This window comes from Citrus sinensis, chromosome 2, assembly GCF_022201045.2.
Source record: "Citrus sinensis cultivar Valencia sweet orange chromosome 2, DVS_A1.0, whole genome shotgun sequence".
Lineage (NCBI taxonomy): Eukaryota > Viridiplantae > Streptophyta > Magnoliopsida > Sapindales > Rutaceae > Citrus > Citrus sinensis.
The window spans coordinates 16,547,885-16,569,773 of record NC_068557.1 but is presented as its reverse complement, the minus strand read 5'-3'; the positions used below and the strand labels follow the sequence as shown (position 1 = coordinate 16,569,773).

The 21,889-nt window shown below is 33.5% G+C and overlaps 1 protein-coding gene and 1 non-coding gene across 3 annotated transcripts; one reads left to right on the top strand and one right to left on the bottom strand.

The window, feature by feature from the left end:
• The first annotated feature begins 1,798 nt into the window (after positions 1-1,798).
• On the top strand, positions 1,799-17,661 carry LOC102630815 (transcription factor MYB10-like). 2 transcript variants are annotated; one of them, XM_052434198.1, is made up of 4 exons: positions 1,799-1,998; positions 2,141-2,270; positions 2,376-2,848; positions 17,476-17,661. In XM_052434198.1, the coding sequence occupies exons 1-3, from the start codon at positions 1,866-1,868 to the stop codon at positions 2,842-2,844; spliced, it is 732 nt and encodes a 243-aa protein (XP_052290158.1). In that variant the 5' UTR covers positions 1,799-1,865; the 3' UTR covers positions 2,845-2,848; positions 17,476-17,661. The 2 variants fall into 2 exon arrangements, with proteins under 2 accessions (XP_052290158.1, XP_006469811.2); XM_006469748.4 differs by lacking the exon at positions 17,476-17,661 and having other exon boundaries at positions 2,376-3,012.
• Positions 6,177-6,280, bottom strand: LOC127900520 (small nucleolar RNA R71). Its single transcript, XR_008052704.1, has one exon. It is a non-coding gene; the product is annotated as a small nucleolar RNA R71 (small nucleolar RNA).
• Positions 17,662-21,889: the final 4,228 nt, after the last annotated feature.

The window sequence follows — 21,889 nt, the reverse complement described above, 5'->3', positions numbered from 1 at the left end:
CTTTTAGCCTTAATATTTGTATTCCTCTCTTCAAACTTTCTTTATTAATTAATTTTTAAAAAAATTAAAAAAGAAAAACATTATACTTAGAAAATAATAAATATTTTATGGGTCTAATACAATTTTATCCTACTTATAATTTTTTTGGTAATTAGTTTGAGAATTCTTAAAAAATTATTTGCAGTAGGATAAAATTTTATTTTACTTATTTTTCCACGGTATTGTATCTTAATTAAGTTGTTATGTTTATTACAAGAATTTTGTTTTAGCTTAGAGGATTACTTCTTAAATTCATATTATTTTAATGATAATAAAATGTATTTATATTGTGCAAGTAAAATGAAATTGAAAAGAATAAGCGAATATAAATGACTTAATTTTATTTATATTTATTCTTAAATATAATTATAATATAACAGGAGTTTTATAAGATTAATGAAGGGGTTCCATATGCCAAATATTTGCTTCAATAACTCGTCTCTTACTTTTAGATCAAATAGGTTATCATATACTTCTGTTGTTGTCCCCTTTTGTTCCTTAATTATTCTATGATACAATCTACGCACGCATATTGTTGATGAGTGGATCTTTGTTATACACTGTCAATTCTATTATGGAAGCCTAAAAATTCTTTCACTAAATTAATCAGAGTTTTATTAACTTATATAGCCTAAGCATCAAAACTCTGATTCCCCTCGTGAATAAAATGTGTTAGTAAGCAGGAATGTGAATGCCGGAAACAATTTGTCTTTTGTGAAGCGAGACAATGAGATCAAAACCTGCCGGTGTAAACAAAAACTGAAGCAGTACTTTTTGCGTAAACCAATAGCTATCTAACACTTTGACAACAATCATTGTGCAACGTCAGTTCCAGATTTTCATTGACGTATGCAAATCCTTGCTTGAATATCAACCGTTGGATAAGCGCAAGAGCCACAACGTATAGAAACCTTGATCAAAATTGTTGGACGTATGCAAACCCTTGCTTGAATATCAACCGTTGGATAAGCGCAAGAGCCACGACATATAGAAACCTTGATCACAATTCTTGGCGGATGATGCAGAAATTAATCGAAGTATCATATGTAGCATGATGTGCTTGACCATAAAAAATTTAAAATATATATATATATATACACCATAATAAATTTAAATATACATACATACATACATACATACATACATACATACATACATACATACATACATACATACATATGTGTGTATTAAAGAGACCGAAAGTTTTCAGACTACTAATAGAATTAAGGTAAGATTAGAACTGATTTATTTTTATTTTCAATAATTTTTCAATTAATAAGGAATACCGAACTTAATTTTACTTTGTTTCCGTCAGATTCTATTAGATTTTTCTATCTAAATATCATTACTAAGAAATTAATACTCACACCTTTTCATTTCATCACGTGCGAAACTTAAGGAGATAAAATTCCTTGTTCAATGCACTTCTAAATATTTTATTATGAAATACGTAAGAAAGACATAATAATTATTGCATCATCCTTAGGACCACTCAATATACCATTTTTCTTTTTTATTACTATTATTTTTATTTTGTTGTTCTGAATGATCCTTGCAGGCAAGGAAAAATTATTAAAATAAACTGAGACGAGCGTTAAAATATGTAAAATGGATCTTTCTTTGAAGGGATGAGAATTGATGTGATGACTAAATTAATTTTAACACGCTGGTATTTTATATTCGAAAGTATAAAAGGATCGATATGTCATTCTAGAAATGGGTATGAGCAAACAATATAAAATGATTTGAACACACGCACAGAGAGAGAGAGAGAGAGACAGAGAGAGACAGAGAGACAGAGAGAGAGAGGTGAGTGAGTATCAAAAATGGTGAGAGCCCCAACATATGATGAAAATGGAATGAAGAAAGGTGCGTGGAGTAAAGAAGAAGATGATAAGTTAAGAGCTTATATTCTGAAATATGGCCACTGGAATTGGCGTGAAATTCCCAAGTTTGCTGGTAAGTAATTAAGCACATTAGTTACTTAATTTGAGAGATCCAAATATTCATATATCATAAGTGTTTTAACTCAAATTAAATATAGTCCTAAGTACCCATTTGAATATCTTATTAATTTTTGTTTGTTGTTAATTGTTTACAGGTCTGTCAAGGTGTGGCAAGAGCTGCAGGCTGCGATGGATGAACTACCTGAGGCCAGACATAAAACACGGGAGCTACACCAAAGAAGAAGAGGATACTATCATCAGATTACGCCAACAACATGGCAATAAGTACATATATATATATATGCTTTTTTTTTCTTTTTTTTCCTTTTAGCTTCTTGAAAATCGACCTTGCTGCTTAAACCTAAGTAACTTATCTTGTTTTACTTGCAGATGGTCCTTGATTGCTGCAAAATTACCAGGAAGAACAGACAATGAAATAAAAAACTATTGGCACACACACTTGAAGAAGCGCAAGAACAAAGATCCAGCATCATCAAGTAGTACTCAAGAGCATTCTTATAATAATGAAGAAACCTCACAGAGTGATCAAGCAGAAAGCGAAAGACTTAATCTTGCTGATCATACACCATTAGCCGTACTAGAGAGCTCTCCAATATCCCCATCAACAACGAGCTCATCTGATCATCATCATCGTCATGCAGTTGCATCTGGCGCTAAGAATCTGTTTGAAGATATCAATGGAGATTTTTGGACCCAGCCATTTCTATCAGATAACAACTATAACCAAAATAATCATTACTCATCATTGTCCTACGATTCGTGTTATGAGGATAGCATAGATCAATTCTACCAAGCGCTGCAAGAACTGCAGGAATTCGATGTTGATTTTTCCTGGTGACCTGGTACCTCCTCGCTTCATGTCAATTTGTATTTCGTTTCTGCTCCAATAATGAAATGCAGCAACTTAATTTTTACTCCATAACACAAGAAATTATCCCTCTACCTTTTTTTTTATTAAAAGGATAATAATAATATAACACATGAAATTACAGTTAATTTATTGGATGCCTTCTATTCCTCTATCTTCGAACTGCCGACTTTAAACTTTTGCTTTGCATCAGTTACTTAATCACATACAAAACTTTTTATTGAATGACAATAACGTAAGGACTAATCTATTGAGAGGATCACTTAAAAAATAAATAAATGATAGCCTATATGTTAATGCCAAAAGACAGATGTCTCCTTAGTCGTATGAAATAATGCAAGTTTTGACCTTTAGGGTTTGCAATGTTGGTTAAAAGCCTTTTTTTTCCCCAACCAATAAAATTATACATACAAATTAATGTGACATAAATCAATGCATATTTTGATGATTATCAGTCTTATCATTACTTCATTAATTAACTAATTACACTGCACCTACTATTAATTACCTTATCATATGCCAACCTTAGTTGAAAGATACATTTCTTTAATATAATCTGCCCGGTCATATGCTAACCTTATTCGAAAACTACATGATATTTTCCAACCTAAGTATTATTCGTGCTGAGTCTTTAGCTCCGGCCACCAAGCGCCCTTCATCGTACGCAGTGAGGAGCTACTAAGGAACGAGTGCGGGCAGCTGCCTCGCTTTATCCAAAATTTTCAGACGACTTTTCTAGTACTTTACCTGAATTCACAAATTTACTCCTTAAATTGATTAAATACACCAAATTCATGTAAAATTTATTTTAAAATTAAACAAAGCTCATCCATTTATAATTTATTACTCCTATTGCATAATTTAAATGTCCAAAACCCAATTGTATCCTTTAAAAATGAAGCCTAATGTCTACTATGATGTTTGATCTGATTTAGTCAAATGCCCAGCTTAAAATTAAGTATACTATTTAAGGATCTTAACAATTAAGTTCCAACTGATATTGTATTCATCTATTGAATGATAAAAAAATTAATTTTATTGGTTACGAAGTTTATTATTCAATAGATAAATGATACAGAATAGTTGGGATTCAAGTTAGGATTCAACTTTTGAGATCCTTAATATTACTCTATTATTAAAAATCCATCAAAACTAAATCTTTTATCTTAAAATAAAATAAAAATATCTAATACCATATACTTGCTCTTCAATATTCACGATTTGCATGCTGTTGAGTGTTAGAAAATGCATATTTATAAAAGAGAAAACCGTCATTTTACATTTCAAGTCTTACTAACAACCCTTACTTTTATGTATTTAACTTTCTTGTGATTTAATTACATGTGTTTTATTTTAATTAAGTATTTTATGTATTTTAGGGGCATTATAGTCATTTCACAATAAACGAGAAATCAAATGGCAAAACGGACATCACTTTTGAACTCAGGACGGTCAAAAACCTTAAGAGGAGCATAAAAGGAAAAATGGCACTATTCACATCATATCAGTGGACGAAAAATCTCGCATACGGTGCATGCATCACACAGGATTATTTTCAACCAAACCGCGTTACTGTTCATCCGGGTCAAACCGGGTTACTGTTCAAAGTCGGGTCAAACCATGTTACTGTTCATCCGCGTGGTCAAACCGTGGACTGTTGACTGATGACGTGGCGCAATCCTGAGCATCCAAACTGTTTTTAATCCGATGGCCATGATTTACTCCATGTATCTATAAAAAGGGGGCCTCTCCCCCCTAATTTGATAGCTCTGAATCCATTTTTGGACTCTGTTTTCTATAATTCCCTCTCCATCTTGTATTTTCTTCGTATTTTAATAAATTCTCATTTTGCCCCTACTTCAATTATGAGTGGCAAATTTTCTTTCAAGCTTGGGTTGAAGGTGAAGTCTCAACATGTGTCATGGGCTTAATTTGGTAAATTTATTTTCTCTTCCCCTCTAGTTTTTGTGGATGTTTTGACTTCTCGTCGACAAATAATACTAATCTTGTCTAGTACCGCCTTGGTTTCACCGGCCCTCTAGTACAAAGTTATTATTATTTGGCACGATAAGCCCTTAGCACCATATTGATTAGAGCGTGGTTCATGAGGTGTGGATTCCCCCCTCATGATTTAATTGGCATTAATAAGGAATATTTAGCCCATGATGCATGTTGATACGGATCCAAATACCCAAGTACGTCATTTCAATAGAATTATCTTCAATTTATTCTCGCCATTGCAAGTGCAATTTTAGAATTTATTATCGTCATTTCAATTCCAATTTTAGAATAATTTAAATCACTTCCACCACAATTCCAACCACCTATTTACAAAATTAATTCTACATCTAATTAAAATCCACCTCCTCGTGGGATCGACACTCGTCACCATTGATCTACACTACAATAGATTCGTGCGCTTGCGAGTACATTAAAATTTGCACAACAAGTTTTTGGCACCGTTGCCGGGGAGGTAAATAATTTTAATTCATAGAATTAATTTTTTTTGAATAATTTATTTTATTTGTTTTCTTGTATTTTTTTAATTAAAAAAAAGAAAAAAAAAGTGAATCTACATATAAAGGTTAGTATTTCTTTTCTTTTTCTCTTCTTTAACATTTTGTAATTTAATTTTTAATTTATTTTTCTTTGTAATTTTTATTTTATTTTATTAATTTAATTTTTAGTTAATTTATTTCACGTATTTATTTTTGTGTATTTTTATAGAAAGGTTGTAATAGCGCAATAAGGTTAGTATCGTAATTTCTCCCTCTTCTTTATTTTTATTTTATTTGTTCCCATCTTTATTTTTATTTTATTTGTCTTGCATGCATGGTCGTAGGTCATTATTACCCAATCTTGAACCTATAGACCTTGAACTTGAGAAAACACTTCGCACACACAAACATATTAAAAATAAAATGGATTTGCAACCACAAGAGAGGCCATTTAAGGACTACTTTAGTCCTTTAGCTAATTTGAGCACATCATGCATAAGATACCCTAATGTAGCTGCTAGGAGCTTTGAACTAAAACCTAGTGTGCTAAATTGTCTCCCCACATTTTATGGCCTAGAAAATGAGGATCCATATAATCATCTGAATGATTTTCATGCCATTTGTCAAACTTTTAAATATGAAAACTTTTCAGATGATTATGTTAAACTTAGATTATTCCCATTTTCTTTAAAGGATAGAGCTCGTTCATGGCTTAATACATTGCCTGCCAATAGCATTGCATCATGGGAACAAATGGTAACAAAATTTTTGAATAAATATTTTCCAGTGCATAAAACCAATGCTATTCGCAGGGAAATCTCAGAGTTTACTCAGAGAGAAGACGAAGAGTTTTTTGAAACATGGGAGCGATTCAATGGGCTACTTTTGAAGTGTCCACATCATGGGTATGAGAAATGGCACTAATGCCAATACTTTTTGGAGGGATTATTGCCGAATGTGCAAGAATGGCTAATGGCAACAAGTGGAGGAGAGCTAATGTCAAAAAGTGCATCAGAGATTTGGGAATTCTTCCAACGACAAGCGGATAATTCCCAACAACGGAGTCGATCACTCAGGACTACTAGAAGAATTAAAGGAGTGAATGAGGTTCAAATTGGCGAATCAACTTCAGGAATCAAAGAAGTTAAGGAGATGGTTGAAGGTCTTGCTCGACAAATAGCATCGTTATCGACTGCTAAATCAACAGAATCACATGACCATGACTCATACTCAGATCAAGCCAATGCCATAGGTGTAATGAGAAAACCATCTAATTACAACCCATACTCCAACACATATAACCCTGGATGGAGAGACCACCCCAATTTTTCATTGTCTCAAGGACTCTAACAGAATGGACCAACAGCTCCAGCTCCACCAATGCAACAAATTCCTCAAAATCCTCAAGCCTCTCAGCCCCCATTTAGACTATACAATCAGAACCAGAACTACTCTCAACCCAGACCATGGGAGGATGCATTCCAAAATTTCAAGAATGTTACTCACTCCACAATTGAGCAACAAAACCGCACCATTGATGGACTACGAAATGAGTTGAGAGCAGGCTTCAATTTACAAGCCCAATCAATTTCAAGCCTCGAGAAGATGGTGGGACAACTTGCTTCTTCAGTTCAGGCCTTGGCAATGACTGTTGAGAAAGGTAAGTTTCCAAGTCAACCAGTGCCTAATCCTAAAAGAGTACATGAAGCAAGTACCAGTTCACCACAGCAGCATGGAGAGGTCAAAGCAGTAATGACCTTGCGAAAAGGAAAAGAAGTCGACAACAAAGTGGAGATGCCGGTGAAAAAAGAAAATCAAATTGTACCTGTGAATGTTGAGGAATCATCACCGGAGGAGAAAGAAGAAACCAACCCACGAGAATACGTTCCGAAAGCTCCATTTCCTCAGAGGTTAGCGAAAGGCAAGAAGGGAAAATCCACAGGTGAGATTCTTGAAATCTTCAAACAGGTAAGTGTTAACATCCCTTTGCTTGATGCTATTAAACAAGTTTCATCTTATGCCAAGTTTCTTAAAGACCTTTGTACTAAAAAGAGAAATATGCATGTTCAAAAGATGGCATTTTTAACAGAAAACGTTAGTTCTATACTCCAACATAAAATTCCTTTAAAATGCAAAGACCCAGGCTCCCCCACTATCTCATGTAGTATAGGGAACCACACAATTGAGAATGCTTTGTTGGATTTAAGAGCTAATGTAAATCTGTTGCCTTATTCAGTATTCGTGAAACTTGGACTTGGAGAATTACACCCAACTCCAGTGGTGTTACAACTTGCAGATCGGTTCACAAAAATACCTCGTGGTATTGTGGAGGACGTGCTTATCCAGGTAGACAAGTTTTATTTTCCTGTTGATTTCATTGTAATTGACACTCAACCAATACAGGACTCGAGGAAGCACATCCCTATTATTCTAGGCCGACCTTTCTTGGCAACTGCGGATGCTCACATTCAATGCAGGACTGGAAATATGCAGTTGTCCTTCGGCAACATGACTATGGAGCTGAATATCTTCGACATTGCCAAACAACCTCACAGTGCAGATGATGGAATTATTGATGTGGATTTAATTGAAGCATTAGTTGATGATACTTTTGTTTCAAACCTTAGTGATGATCCTTTACAAACATGTTTAACTCATTTTGGTTTGAATTTTGATATTGACAGATCGGTCGATGAGGTCAACGCCCTGCTTGACTCAGCACCATCCATGGACACTAATAAATGGAAGTCAAGAGTTGAACAACTAGCACCATCAGAGAAGAAACTCATCCCATCATCAGAATCATCACCAAAACTCGAGCTCAAACCATTACCCAACACTCTGGAATATGCATTTTTGGAAGAAGAAAGTACTCTGCCGGTAATCATCTCATCATCCCTCAATGACAAACAAAAAGGTAAGTTGTTAGATATTTTGAAAGAGCACAAAGGGGCATTAGGATGGACCATAGCAGACATAAAATGTATAAACCCAGTAGACTGCATGCATTACATTCACCTTGATGAAAATGCTAAAACTACTAGGGAGATGCAACGTCGGTTAAATCCTAACATGAAAGAAGTTGTTAGAACAGAAGTTCTTAAGCTATTAGACGCATATATCATTTACCCCATTTTTGATAGTTCATGGGTCAGTCCTGTACAAGTTGTCCCCAAAAAGTCAGGAGTCACAGTAGTTATGAATGCTGATAATGAATTGATACCCACTAGAGTAACTACAGGATGGCGTGTATGCATTGATTATAGAAAGTTGAATTCTGTCACACGTAAAGACCATTTTCCTTTACCATTTATCGATCAAATGCTTGATAGATTAGCAGGCCATGAATTTTATTGCTTTCTAGATGGCTACTCAGGATATAATCAGATTCCCATAGCACCAAAAGATCAAGAGAAAACTACTTTCACTTGCCCTTTTGGCACATTTGCATATAGGAGAATGTCATTTGGATTATGTAATGCACCTGCTACATTTCAACGATGCATGTTAAGCATTTTTTCTGATATGGTTGAACGATTCCTTGAAGTCTTTATGGATGACTTTTCTATCTTTGGTGATTCGTTTGATCAATGTTTACATCATCTAACACTAGTTCTGCAGAGATGTATTGAGAAGAACTTGATCTTAAATTGGGAGAAATGCCATTTTATGGTAAAACAAGGTATTGTTCTCGGTCACATCATTTCAAGCAAAGGTATTGAGGTTGACAAAGCCAAGGTGAATCTCATTTCTAATCTTCCTCCACCCAAAACAGTCAGAGAAGTAAGATCTTTCCTTGGGCATGCTGGTTTCTATAGACGTTTCATTAAAGATTTTAGCAAAGCTTCTAGACCCTTATGCAATTTACTTGCTAAGGATGTACCTTTTATCTTTAATGATTCATGTCTTATGGCGTTTGAAAAATTAAAACAGTTTTTGACATCATCACCCATCATTCAGGCCCCAAACTGAAGCTTACCATTTGAGCTAATGTGTAATGCATCTGATTATGCAGTAGGAGCAGTATTAGGACAAAGAGTTGATCGAATTTCCCACGTTATTTACTATGCTAGTATGACATTGAATGATGCACAGTTGAACTATTCAACTACTGAAAAAGAAATGCTAGCAGTAGTGTTTGCATTAGAGAGATTTCGATCTTATCTCATTGGTTGTAAAATAATCGTGTTCACAGATCATGCTGCTCTTAAATATCTTCTCACAAAGAAAGATGCAAAAGCTAGACTAATTCGTTGGGTGTTACTTTTGCAGGAATTTGACTTGGAATTCAAAGATAAAAAAGGGACAGAAAATGTTGTGGCGGACCACCTCTCTCGTCTCCATTTTGACATAATTATAGAATCATTACCATTGAATGAGTCATTTCCAGATGAACAATTAATGAATGTGGAAGTATTACCTTGGTATGCTGATATAGTTAATTATCTTGTTACAGGTAAACTTCCAGAGCATTGGACCAAGCAAGATAAGGCTAAATTCTTTGCAGAGATAAAGAATTTCTTTTGGGATGACCCGTATTTGTTCAAGTATTGTGCAGACCAAATTGTTAGACGATGTGTCCCAGAAAGTGAAATTCAGAATATCCTTTCATTCTGCCATGAACAAGCTTGTGGAGGCCATTTCAGTGCTAAGAAAACCGCGACTAAAGTTTTACAATGTGGTTTTTATTGGCCAACTATATTTCGAGATGCTTACACTTTCTGTTCTTCATGTGATAGGTGTCAACGAATGGGGAGCATTATGCGAAGGAACATGATGCCACTAAATCCAATTTTAGTGGTTGAGATTTTTGACGTATGGGGTATCGACTTCATGGGACCCTTTCCCCCGTCTTTTGGCCATCAATACATATTGGTTGCTGTTGACTACGTATCCAAATGGGTAGAAGCAATTTCATGCAGAACTAATGATCACAAAGTGGTGATAGTATTTTTGAAAAGCAACATTGTCTCGCGCTTTGAATTTCCTCGAGCAATAATCAGTGATGGTGGTGCCCACTTTTGTAACAAAGCATTCAAAGCTCTTTTGACAAAGTATTCAATCACACACAAAGTGGCGACCCCGTCTCATCCGCAAACCAGTGGCCAAGTTGAGATTTCCAATCGAGAAATAAAGCACATATTAGAAAAGACGGTGAAGCCAGACAGAAAAGATTGGTCATTAAGACTTGATGATGCATTATGGGCATATAGAACGGCTTTCAAGACCCCGATTGGGATGTCACCCTACAGGCTAGTATATGAAAAAGCTTGCCACCTACCTGTGGAACTCGAGCATCGTGCATATTGGGCCATCAAGAAATTCAATTTTGACATGCAGCAAGCCAGCTCAGAAAGAAGATTACAGCTGGCAGAACTTGAAGAAATTCGCAATGATGCATACGAAAATGCCAAGATTTACAAGCAACGAATGAAAGTCTTCCATGATAAGTAAATTATGAGAAAATCATTCACTCCATATCAGAAAGTGCTTTTATTCAATTCTCGCTTGCACCTATTCCCAGGTAAGTTACGCTCTCGTTGGTCTGGCCCATTTATTGTTCATACTGTTTTTCCACATGGGGCAATTGAAATTAAGGACACAAAGAACGGTGTCACGTTTAAAGTTAATGGTCAAAGATTAAAGCCATATCTAGAATACCAACCACATGGAGAAGACACCGAAATAAATTTGAGTGACCCACCAGATTTGAATTGATTTTTTTTTTCTCTTCTTTTCGTTGATTTGATTTTTTTTCTTTCTTTATATTATTCTTCTGCTAATTGAAATTATTTTTTGCATAAGTGTGTTTGTTTAATTATTAAGTTTTCTTTTATCGTTTTTAATCATGAGTACCTTACTTAGACCGTTCCTCCTGAACATTCTTAAACCACTTCAACGTGTCAAAACTCATCTCAAAAGGCAGATTCAATTTTGTAAAACACATCGCATTTGGGCTCTACAGCCACCAGAGTTAGTAGCCTATGTTGAGGGTTTAGAAAGCCAACTCAGAGACATTGAGAGAAGTGTTTACGACATCCAGTTGAAGCTTGAGGTAAATTCAATAAGAGGACGATTTTAATTTTCTTTGTGTGTTTTAATTTGTTTTTCTGTTTGTGTGCTTTAGTTTGTTACCCCGGTGAAGTGGCGGATAACGGTACTCCGTGACAATCAAGTCGGTTACATCAGTTTCCCATAATAACTGATATTCTGAGGCGAAGGTATAGACAGAAACGAGATTCTAGCGAAGCTTCACAAGCGATTCCCTTCACTTCCTCAGAATGCCCTCCTTACGATCTATAAAGCTCGGTCTGAACGCATGCGATTACTCATGAGGAATAACATACTTGCTGACATCCGTTGGTTAATCGAGGCTAAAGTACGATCGGCAGGTGAGTTACCTCCAAAATTTATTGCATACATGCCTGGTTGTGGTAAAGGAAATTATGCAAGAAAACGACGAGCTCGAAGAATTTCTGTTACTTGTCATAAGTGTGCCAGAATAAGTTGCAATAAAAACCCATGTTCTGTAGGAATGGTGTCTGATAACAGGGAAGATAAGATTCAATTCATTATGGATGGCTTGAATAAGGAGTTATTGGATGATATCCTTCTGTCTCTTGAAACGCATCCCAGTGGATATATGCAAGGAGCGATTCTCCAGTTATGGCCATTATTCCAGAAAGAGCATGCACGATATAGTCTCGGGAATCTGACTATAAATGACCATGTTTGCCAGTTTATAAGAAAACTGGATGGGAAGCCTATCCTCGACCCATAAAGGGCGTTCAAGCTGTTTCTGGACGTAAAACCAGAGGAAGATGTGAGCCACAGTCGCAACTACCTGTAAATATCCTTTCACTTTACTGTTATTTTATTTCACTATTGTTTTATTGTGTGTATTATTGTCCTTAATAATTTTATTACTGTTTTCTTTTTTTCTTATTACTGTTTGCTTTTTCCTTTTTACTGTTTTCTTTTTGACTTGCGAGCCACTTGCTTTAAGCGTTATTTGACACTGACATATTACCTCATACACAACCATGACCCACTATCCCCAAGACTCTTAAAAGTGATATCTTTTGTCAAGCACTCACAAATTATTTTTCGAGAAGTATCACAATGGCAGCTACTCCAAATAGACAATTCAAGAACATTTGTGTGCTTTCTGGATTTACCTATGGCAAACATAAAGAGTTCGTTGAGGCAGCCATCGATCTTGGTCGAAGTATAGCAGAGAGAAAATTACACTTGGTGTATGGAGGAGGTAACCGAGGGTTATCAAAAATGGTCTCTGAAGCAGCTTTTATCAGAGGAAGTCAAGTGTTAGGCATCATCCCAAGAGTACTAAAACCATTGGGCAGTTCGTCTGACTCATCAACTGGAGAAGAGTTAGTCGTCTCAGGTATGTAAGAAAGAATAACTGAAATGCTTAATTATGCTGATGCTTTTATTTTCCTTCCAGGAGATCTTGCAACACTAGAGGCACTTATGACACTAGCATCTTGGGCCCATCTACACATTCACCAGAAACCCATCGGTTTGTTAAATGTCAATAACTTTTATGATGGCTTTATCGCATTTCTTAACCATGCAATAAAAAACTATTTCATTCCTTCTAATGTGAAAAAACTCTTTATTTGTGCTCACACTGCTACTGAGCTACTTGATATGTTACAAGCTTATAAACCGGAGCCAGACCCCTGGACCTTTGTGTTGGAGCGACCAAATAATGATGGTAACAGTAGCCGCAGTAAGAAGTACAAATTAGATTTAACTCTCCGCCTGTAAATATTTTCTTCTGTGTTGCACCACCCAGGTGATGTCTTCTAAACTCTACTTCTTTCCTTTACAACATTGAGGACAATGTTTCGTTCTGGTTGGGGAGAGGGGATAGTTGACAATTGTGGAATCTTGGTTAAGTTTTTACTAATTTTTTGTTGTAGAAACTAACTGTTGCTAACTTTTTGTATTGAAGATGGCTGAATATGGAGTGTAGTTACTCTAGAAATGCATCTTCATTGTTCGAAAAAAAAAATTTTTTCTTTATTAAGTTTTGATGTTCATTTTTCTTCTTCTTTTTTATTTTCTCCTCTATAAATATACATTTTCCAACTTTTGAGTCGAAGATGGCTGAATATGGAGAGTAGTGCCTCTAGAAACGCATCTTCTAAGTTAAAAAAAAAAAAAACCATTTTCGTTTTCTATCATTTTAAGTGTAACTTTTCTAATTAGTTTTTATGCATCATTTTCATATCTCTGCATACATATTTTCCTTTCATGTTTAGAACAAGTTGGGGGGTAGAATGTTGCTTAAAAAAAAAATTGTGTGATTTTTTTTAACATTGGATGACATGATTAATTTCAAATTTTAGTATTTGTATTATCTTTGGTCTTAAGTGATGTTACGCTATGTTTGTTACTTTACATGTTGATGTCGGAGACAAATATGAGTTGCTTGAAGGAATGAACATGTCATAAATAAATGTCAAATGAGTTGTTGAGCCTATCACTTTCTTAGAGAGTAACCATTTTGCCCATTCTCTATACAGCTTAGCAGTTTATTATTTTATACACGATCTCTAAATTTCTTTTGAGTTAACCCTAAAAAAAAAAAATTGTAAAATAAAAAAAAAGAGAAAAAAAAATGTGTTGCTACATTAGGAGGTCCATCTAACTAGTAGACATGGATAATTATTTAGAGCCCTAAAAGACGATGGAAATGCCATCTTTGATCCGTTTGAGCCTTTCTAGCCATCCCTTTTATTAAATATCCATAGTTACCCCTTTTGAGCCTTTAAAAAAAAAAAAAAAACCTTTTCTTTGTCAACTTATCATCTTGACCCACTCCGATTTGGAGTATTACCCGATATCTTATAAGTTCTATCACCTATTTATGTTTGAGAAAAATATAAATAATTATTTTGTTCAGTGAAGTTATGCCAAAAAAAAAAGAGAAAAAAAAAAAACAAAAGTTGTTGTTTCAAAAGAATAAAAATAAAAATAATAGGTGAAATCCACCTTGCAACTTCCAAAAAAAAAAAATTCTCTGCATTTTTCTCAAACATACACTTTGTTTTCCTTATTTCCCTTCTTTGTTAGCCATGTCCCTAGCCTACGTTACGTCCTAATAAAAGTCCTTCTTGATTTTAGGAAACTATAGTTTGAAGTAGAAGCTAGTTATATGGGCTAAAAAGATGTAGTGATGCATAATTAAAAAAAAAAGATAAATAAAGTGGGTTGACTTACATTTTATTTGACTTGAGATCGTATTATTTTTAAGCTGATGGCATATTTATTTCATCTTGGTGAGAGCATGTGATATCACTTCTTTATTATTTTCTCTCTCAATTACCATTCATTGGAGTGACTATTTTTATTGGGTTTAATTTATTTGTGAGAGTGTCACTACTTCCAGTGAGATTTTGGGGTTTGACATGTCATTCTTGAAAGTAGCTATAACAAAGTCTACTGGGCTAATTCATGTGGATGGTTGATGTGGGTGTGATGTTGCTTTAGACTGGAGATAATGCTTATACTTTTATTTGATTGCTATCATTAATCTGATTGAATAAACACGAGTGTTTCTAAAAAAAAAAAAATCATTTTGAATTTGAATTTTGTTTTCGCTTTATTTGCTAGGGACTAGTAATAAGCTGGTTGGGGGGTGTGTTGAGTGTTAGAAAATGCATATTTATAAAAGAGAAAACCGTCATTTTACATTTCAAGTCTTACTAACAACCCTTACTTTTATGTATTTAACCTTCTTGTGATTTAATTACATGTGTTTTATTTTAATTAAGTATTTTATGTATTTTAGGGGCATTATAGTCATTTCACAATAAACGAGAAATCAGATGGCAAAACGGACATCACTTTTGAACTCAGGACGGTCAAAAACCTTAGGAGGAGCATAAAAGGAAAAATGGCACTGTTCACATCATATCAGTGGACGAAAAATCTCGCATACGGTGCATGCATCACACAGGATTATTTTCAACCAAACCGCATTACTGTTCATCCGGGTCAAACCGCGTTACTGTTCAAAGTCGGGTCAAACCGTGTTACTGTTCATCCGCGTGGTCAAACCGTGGACTGTTGACTGATGACGTGGCGCAATCCTGAGCATCCAAACTGTTTTTAATCCGATGGCCATGATTTACTCCATGTATCTATAAAAAGGGGGCCTCTCCCCTCTAATTTGATAGCTCTGAATCCAGTTTTGGACTCTGTTTTCTGTAATTCCCTCTCCATCTTGTATTTTCTTCGTCTTTTAATAAATTCCCATTTTGCCCCTACTTCAATTATGAGTGGCTAATTTTCTTTCAAGCTTGGGTTGAAGGTGAAGTCTCAACATGTGTCATGGGCTTAATTTGGTAAATTTATTTTCTCTTCCCCTCTAGTTTTTGTGGATGTTTTGACTTCTCGTCGACAAATAATACTAATCTTGTCTAGTACCGCCTTGGTTTCACCGGCCCTCTAGTACAAGGTTATTATTATTTGGCACGATAAGCCCTTAGCACCATATTGATTAGAGCGTGGTTCATGAGGTGTGGATTCCCCCCTCATGATTTAATTGGCATTAATAAGGAATATTTAGCCCATGATGCATATTGATACGGATCCGAATACCCAAGTACGTCATTTCAATAGAATTATCTTCAATTTATTCTCGCCATTGCAAGTGCAATTTTAGAATTTATTATCGCCATTTCAATTCCAATTTTAGAATAATTTAAATCACTTCCACCACAATTCCAACCACCTATTTACAAAATTAATTCTACATCTAATTAAAATCCACCTCCTCGTGGGATCGACACTCATCACCATTGATCTACACTACAATAGATTCGTGCGCTTGCGAGTACATTAAAATTTGCACAACACATGCATTCTCTTAAAACTTTAGTTTCTTAAGAGGAGTAAGAAGGAATACTAATAAGATTAAAAAAAAGTAGTAAAGTAAAATTTTATAATTATTTATTCTTTATATTTTATATGGACCATATACTTGCCACTAATCGTATACAATTAAATTCGTCGGACAGAACTAGTTATGAGATTAAGAAAGTGACACCGAAGCCTTTAAAATTTGCGTGATCGTATGGTAAATTTTCAGTGATTCAAGAATGTATACATACATTCTTGAACGATTTGGGCTGTCATAGTTAATACCAAGCGTCCGACCTTCTATTGTAAAATTGATCTGATCGTCGCAAGATTTCAATTATAAAATCCAAAGGTACGCTCAATATATCCAAACATAATAATAACATTAATAACAAAATGAGGTATGCATGAAATTTTTAAAACGTCAAAGCAGTAGTGTTACACATCTCAAATTTTTTATCTCAAAAAATTATCTCAAATGATATGTCATTAATTGAGTAGTTGATAATTCTTTATAAGATCCAAGTGAATTAATTGTATTATCTCACCAACCAATTAATAAATAACACATCATTTAGGATAACTTTTTTGGATAATAAATTTGAGATGTGTAGCATTACTCAACGTCAAAGACCTACTTGCACATTAGGCAAATTTAAGGACTTGGATGTCTTTTTGTCTTTTAAGATTAATCATTCAATAATTTTACTAACATCCATAATTTTACCCCACTGATTGCTCAATATCTCTAAATTAAATTGTATTTCAAATGATGAAGCAGACTTAAATTCACCAAAATCCGGATGTGCACAAATTTTGCCATCCTTATTCGGTCATCAGATAAGAGTAAGACTTGGAACTTTTACAATTCGCACGTGAAATTTTTTAAGAAAAATTACTAGGATGTGTAATAAGATTTGTTCCTAAAATATGAGCAATTGCATTCAAGTCTGAAAGCACGCCGCAAAGAGGGAGAACTCCTAGTCACCTAGTTCATATTATCTAACAAATTACACCTGTCCTACCTAATACATTCATTTCATGTGGGACTCCAGCCCGGGCATCAGAAACGTGTATTTAGTTGTTTCGGGTAAATCACAGGAATGAGTTTTTATAATTTTATATCACTTCAAAACTTATAAAATCTCATTAATTTACAAATTGAAACAAAATATTATTTTATTCTAACAAGATTTTGTTAATGTGATAGTGATGTGACTTACGCGATATCATCTACATTTAGAAAAGGGCCGACTAAAGGCAGAGCTGAGCTTCACAGGTATTAATATTATTGGGGTAGAAAAATGGGTATTTGTCCAAGTTGTTTTGAGTTTTGGTTTAGATTATAATTTCATTGGTTTGGATTTATTATTCCAACTCATTAATTAAATTCAGATCGAATTGACTCGGATTTATGATTCAGGTTTAGTTAGGTTATACACCTTAATTATGTATATCTATTCGTTCTCAAATCCAATCCAAAAATTACCCAATTAACCAAAAAAAAAAATCATTCTTTATCATAATCTTATCCAAAAATTAACATCTAAGAAATTACATATTTAATAATTAACTTAAAAAATAAACTAATTTAAGAAAACCACAGCAAAGCTCCGGTGCACGACGGCACCGATTAGATCAAGCTCCTTCACTTGTATATATTTATTACTTTATCTGTTTATGTATTGAGAAATATACCATCCAATAAATTCTGATCATAAGTTCCTGATTTCTATTTTTCTTTCTATTATAGCTAGTGAACTTTAAAATGTAAGTACGTAAGTATAAATGTATTATGATGTTATTAGATAAGTGCATAAATCACACCTAAAATTTTAATTCTTCTATGCATAATGTATGCATAATGTATGCGCTTGTGTCGGAAGAGAGAGAGTTGTACGTAACTGTTTGTCTGTTATCGTCTCAAGCAGAGGATTATGCATTGTAGGACATTTTAATTACGTGGCAGCAGCCAGGCCTTATCTTAATTCTCAAGCAACGTACAAGAAGATGAAGTGTGTAAGCTGAATTTGCCCTTCAATTGTTACCATGCTGATGTCACCTGGTCGACACCATTGTTTACGAGTACGCGTGTGTGTATATACATTCAGTGGTGAATCGCTCACATTTTTTATAATACGGACACATTATTAAATCATACAGTTTTAAAGAATAAAAATTAATTTTTTTAAACTAATAATTTAAAAATATATTCGTATAAAAAAAATGAGAACATTTGCATTAGAGAATGACTGCACACACATATATATAATGATTATAATGATAATGATAATTATTTTTTAGTAAGGACACCTCCATTTTAACAGATCTTAATTCACTAACACACAAAAAGATAATTTTCAATGTATCGAAAACTGTATTTTTTTTATATTTTAGTATGCATCCTCACTTTAATGTTCTTTAACAAAGTGAGGATGCCCATACTAGAAAAAAAAATCACACACACACAATGGTACTTACATGCGGATGTTTACACAAAATCAAAATACAAATAAAGCTAAAAGACAAGGCATACATGGATTGTAATGCTTTGTTTTCTATCTTTTAGTGTGTGTGTGTGTGCGCGCGCACTCCTTCTCTTGTGCAACAGTTCTTATTTTTTCTCGTACGGACACACAGTTAAACCATGCATTTTTAAAAGTTAGTTTTTAATGTTATTAAATTGTACGATTTTATAGTGTATTGAAAATTAACTCTATTAAACCGCAGCTTAACAGTGTATCCGTACTAAAAAAAATGACGACGCCTATACCTGAGAATGATTACACACACATTAACTCGTTTACACAAATATGTGCCAGAAAAACTACCTACTGAGAATGATTATATACACACGCCTACATATATATGTATGTATATATATATATATATATATATATATGTATGTATGTGTATGAACACAAACACTAACTTCTTTACATAAATATGTGCTAGAAAAACCATCCACATGGGCGAGCTTAATTTAAAGCTGTCTACCAAAAGTCTACATGCACGTGACTTCTGTGGTATATTGCATTCATAAAAAAGTAAACACTGCAGTGCATTAGCCAAGACAACTGGATAGACAAAATTGATGTAGGATAATTGTATAGGATAAGTAGGGTATTTTTTTAAGGTTAATTTGAGTTATAGGTGTCCGTTTGGGATTTTAATATACTATTTTAAAGTTTGCCGTGAGATGAATCTAACTCAATACCATGACATCCTATTGAATTTGTGGTTCAGCTGAAAATTTCATTTCTTTCATAATAGTTTGGTAAGTGTTAGTTATTTTCCTAATTTTTCTAATGCTTCTAAGATTTTTGTCTTTTTTCTAGACATTCAATTTAAGTGCTCTTCCATTTTTTTTTTTACTTTTGTTCTTTATTTTAGTTGGTAAACTTTTATTACGTAATAGTCATTTGAATTTGGCTTTTCTAATAAATTCACGTTATTTAATATTATTATATAGGAATCTTAAAACTCTAACCTTATTATTCAATATTTATTAATAAAATTTCAGATTTTTAAAATTTTATATTTTTCTATTTTTTATCAACCTTACGTTTCGGTTCTTATCTTTTATCAATCTTTATTTTTGGGTTCCGTGAAAAAAAACCAACAAAAGCGTCTTTTCCTTATGAACTTGCTACTGTTTTTTTTTTTTTTTTTCCCTTCCACTATTTAATTCATGTACGCTTTTAATTAGTCAGCTGTAGGAAATGATTTGAGGGATCATTTAATTATTTGATGGTTCGTGTCAGTTTGTTGACCACCTCAATTTATCACATTGATCAGCGAGTCGTGAAAAATAAAAATTACCTAATCTGCTTACTCACGGACTCAGCCTCCGCTTACTCACACGAATCACCTTTATCACTTTTCTGTCGAGTCAAACAAAAAATATGAGTGGCTTATATTAAGTTCTGTTTTTTTGCGTCTCAAATGTATCGAATTAGAGCGTAATTTTCTCATTTGTATGAGGACAGCCAGGCTTAGCCAAGCCTGGGCCCCACCGTCCCACACGCCAAGCAAACGTGAAACATGAAAGAGTAGAAGGAATTTATTCACCACGAACGCTTCAAAGGCTCAAAGCTCGTGTTCATTGATTTCAATTCATAAAAGGAATGCTCAAATTTATAGCCGAAAAGCCACCGTCCATTTTGAGATTCAAGAAGAGCGTTTTAGAAATACAAAACATTTGTATTGAGATTTTGGATTCAATTTGGCAAAACAGATTTGGTGTTTTGTGTTGGATAAACACGTGGAATGAGTTTACTAGACTTTCACAATATTTATTAAATTTGGATATTGAAAATTTTATTTAATATAATTAAATATAAAAAAGGCCTATATGTCAAGTAATTAGATGAAATTGTCCTTAGAAAATTGACAAAATGATTTTCCAGTGGGTTTTTTTACTAACATCTTTTGCTCTAAAATTTGGTACTATTAGCATCTTCATTGTCGGAATTACGGAATAGTATAACTATTATTGGCCAAGGAGTTTCCATTCGCCATAAATATATAGTCAAAATTTCGTTAATTAAAATTTTAACCGTAGATCTACAACGAATAAAATTTCATTTTTCGATGATACACATAGCATTGCGTATGGTAAGAATTCTAATAATACCAAAATATAGTTCAAAAGACACTAAAGTATGGCAACATGCGGTGGCAAGAAATGGTCAATGGTGAAAATTATTTATTTTAATTAATAAACTTTAATTAATATTTTAATATATAATAGTAAAATATAAATGAATCTAAATATTATTAATTTGATAAAAATATTGAAATAAAAGTAGTATGTTATCTAACGCAATTCGTACAACACTATATATAGAATTGCATTACAGTTTACAATTTAATACAAAGTAATGTACTACAGCTTAACTAATATAATAAAATTCAAATCAATTTTCCCCTATCTCTCTAGGATCGAACTTAGGTGGCAAATCGAATAAAGTTACTTGAGAACCACTTAACCAAGCCCTTGGAAGCTATATGTACTAAAGCTTATTTCAACTATGTACACAATGATGTCAAGAATTTATCATTGTAGAAATTCTCAAGAACACAAAATATCAATCTATTAAACTTAATATCACTTCTTCTTTATAGATAGGTAGAGATTAAGTGTGCTCATGTGCTGCATAACAAAGTTGATAGATTTTTAAAGAATAATGATACAATCATAAAGACCTTGTACAAATAAATATGTAGAAATTAACGTATGACGAAAATATTGATTGGATTAAAACTGTATATAACTCTTATAATTAGTTTCATTAATTTGTACATGTTTTTAACCAATCTCTTCATGTCGTATCACATTGTATACTTTTTATCTATTTATTTATTTATTTCATACAAAGTTCTTCTGGTCGTTTAATTATTCTTTTAAATATTGAAAATGGATCTGACTCATTTAGAGTTTAGACATGTCATAAGTTTTTATGAAGATTAGGTATGTAATGGGGTAGGTTTGCATTAGTCTAAAATAAAGTGGATTTGGATCTAAATTAATAGATTCAAGACAAATTTAGAGTTTGTACAGATCTAACTTAAATTATGAATTCATATCCATATCCATTTAGAAGTATTTTAATTTAATTTAA

What these genes read in the sequence shown, in the direction of transcription:
- LOC102630815 (XM_052434198.1), top strand. Translation starts at nt 1,866, where the DNA reads ATGGTGAGAGCCCCAACATATGATGAAAATGGAATGAAGAAAGGTGCG. An exon ending in TGAAATTCCCAAGTTTGCTG is followed by an intron (nt 1,999 to 2,140) that starts GTAAGTAATTAA and finishes AATTGTTTACAG; the next exon opens with GTCTGTCAAGGTGTGGCAAG. An exon ending in CGCCAACAACATGGCAATAA is followed by an intron (nt 2,271 to 2,375) that starts GTACATATATAT and finishes TTTTACTTGCAG; the next exon opens with ATGGTCCTTGATTGCTGCAA.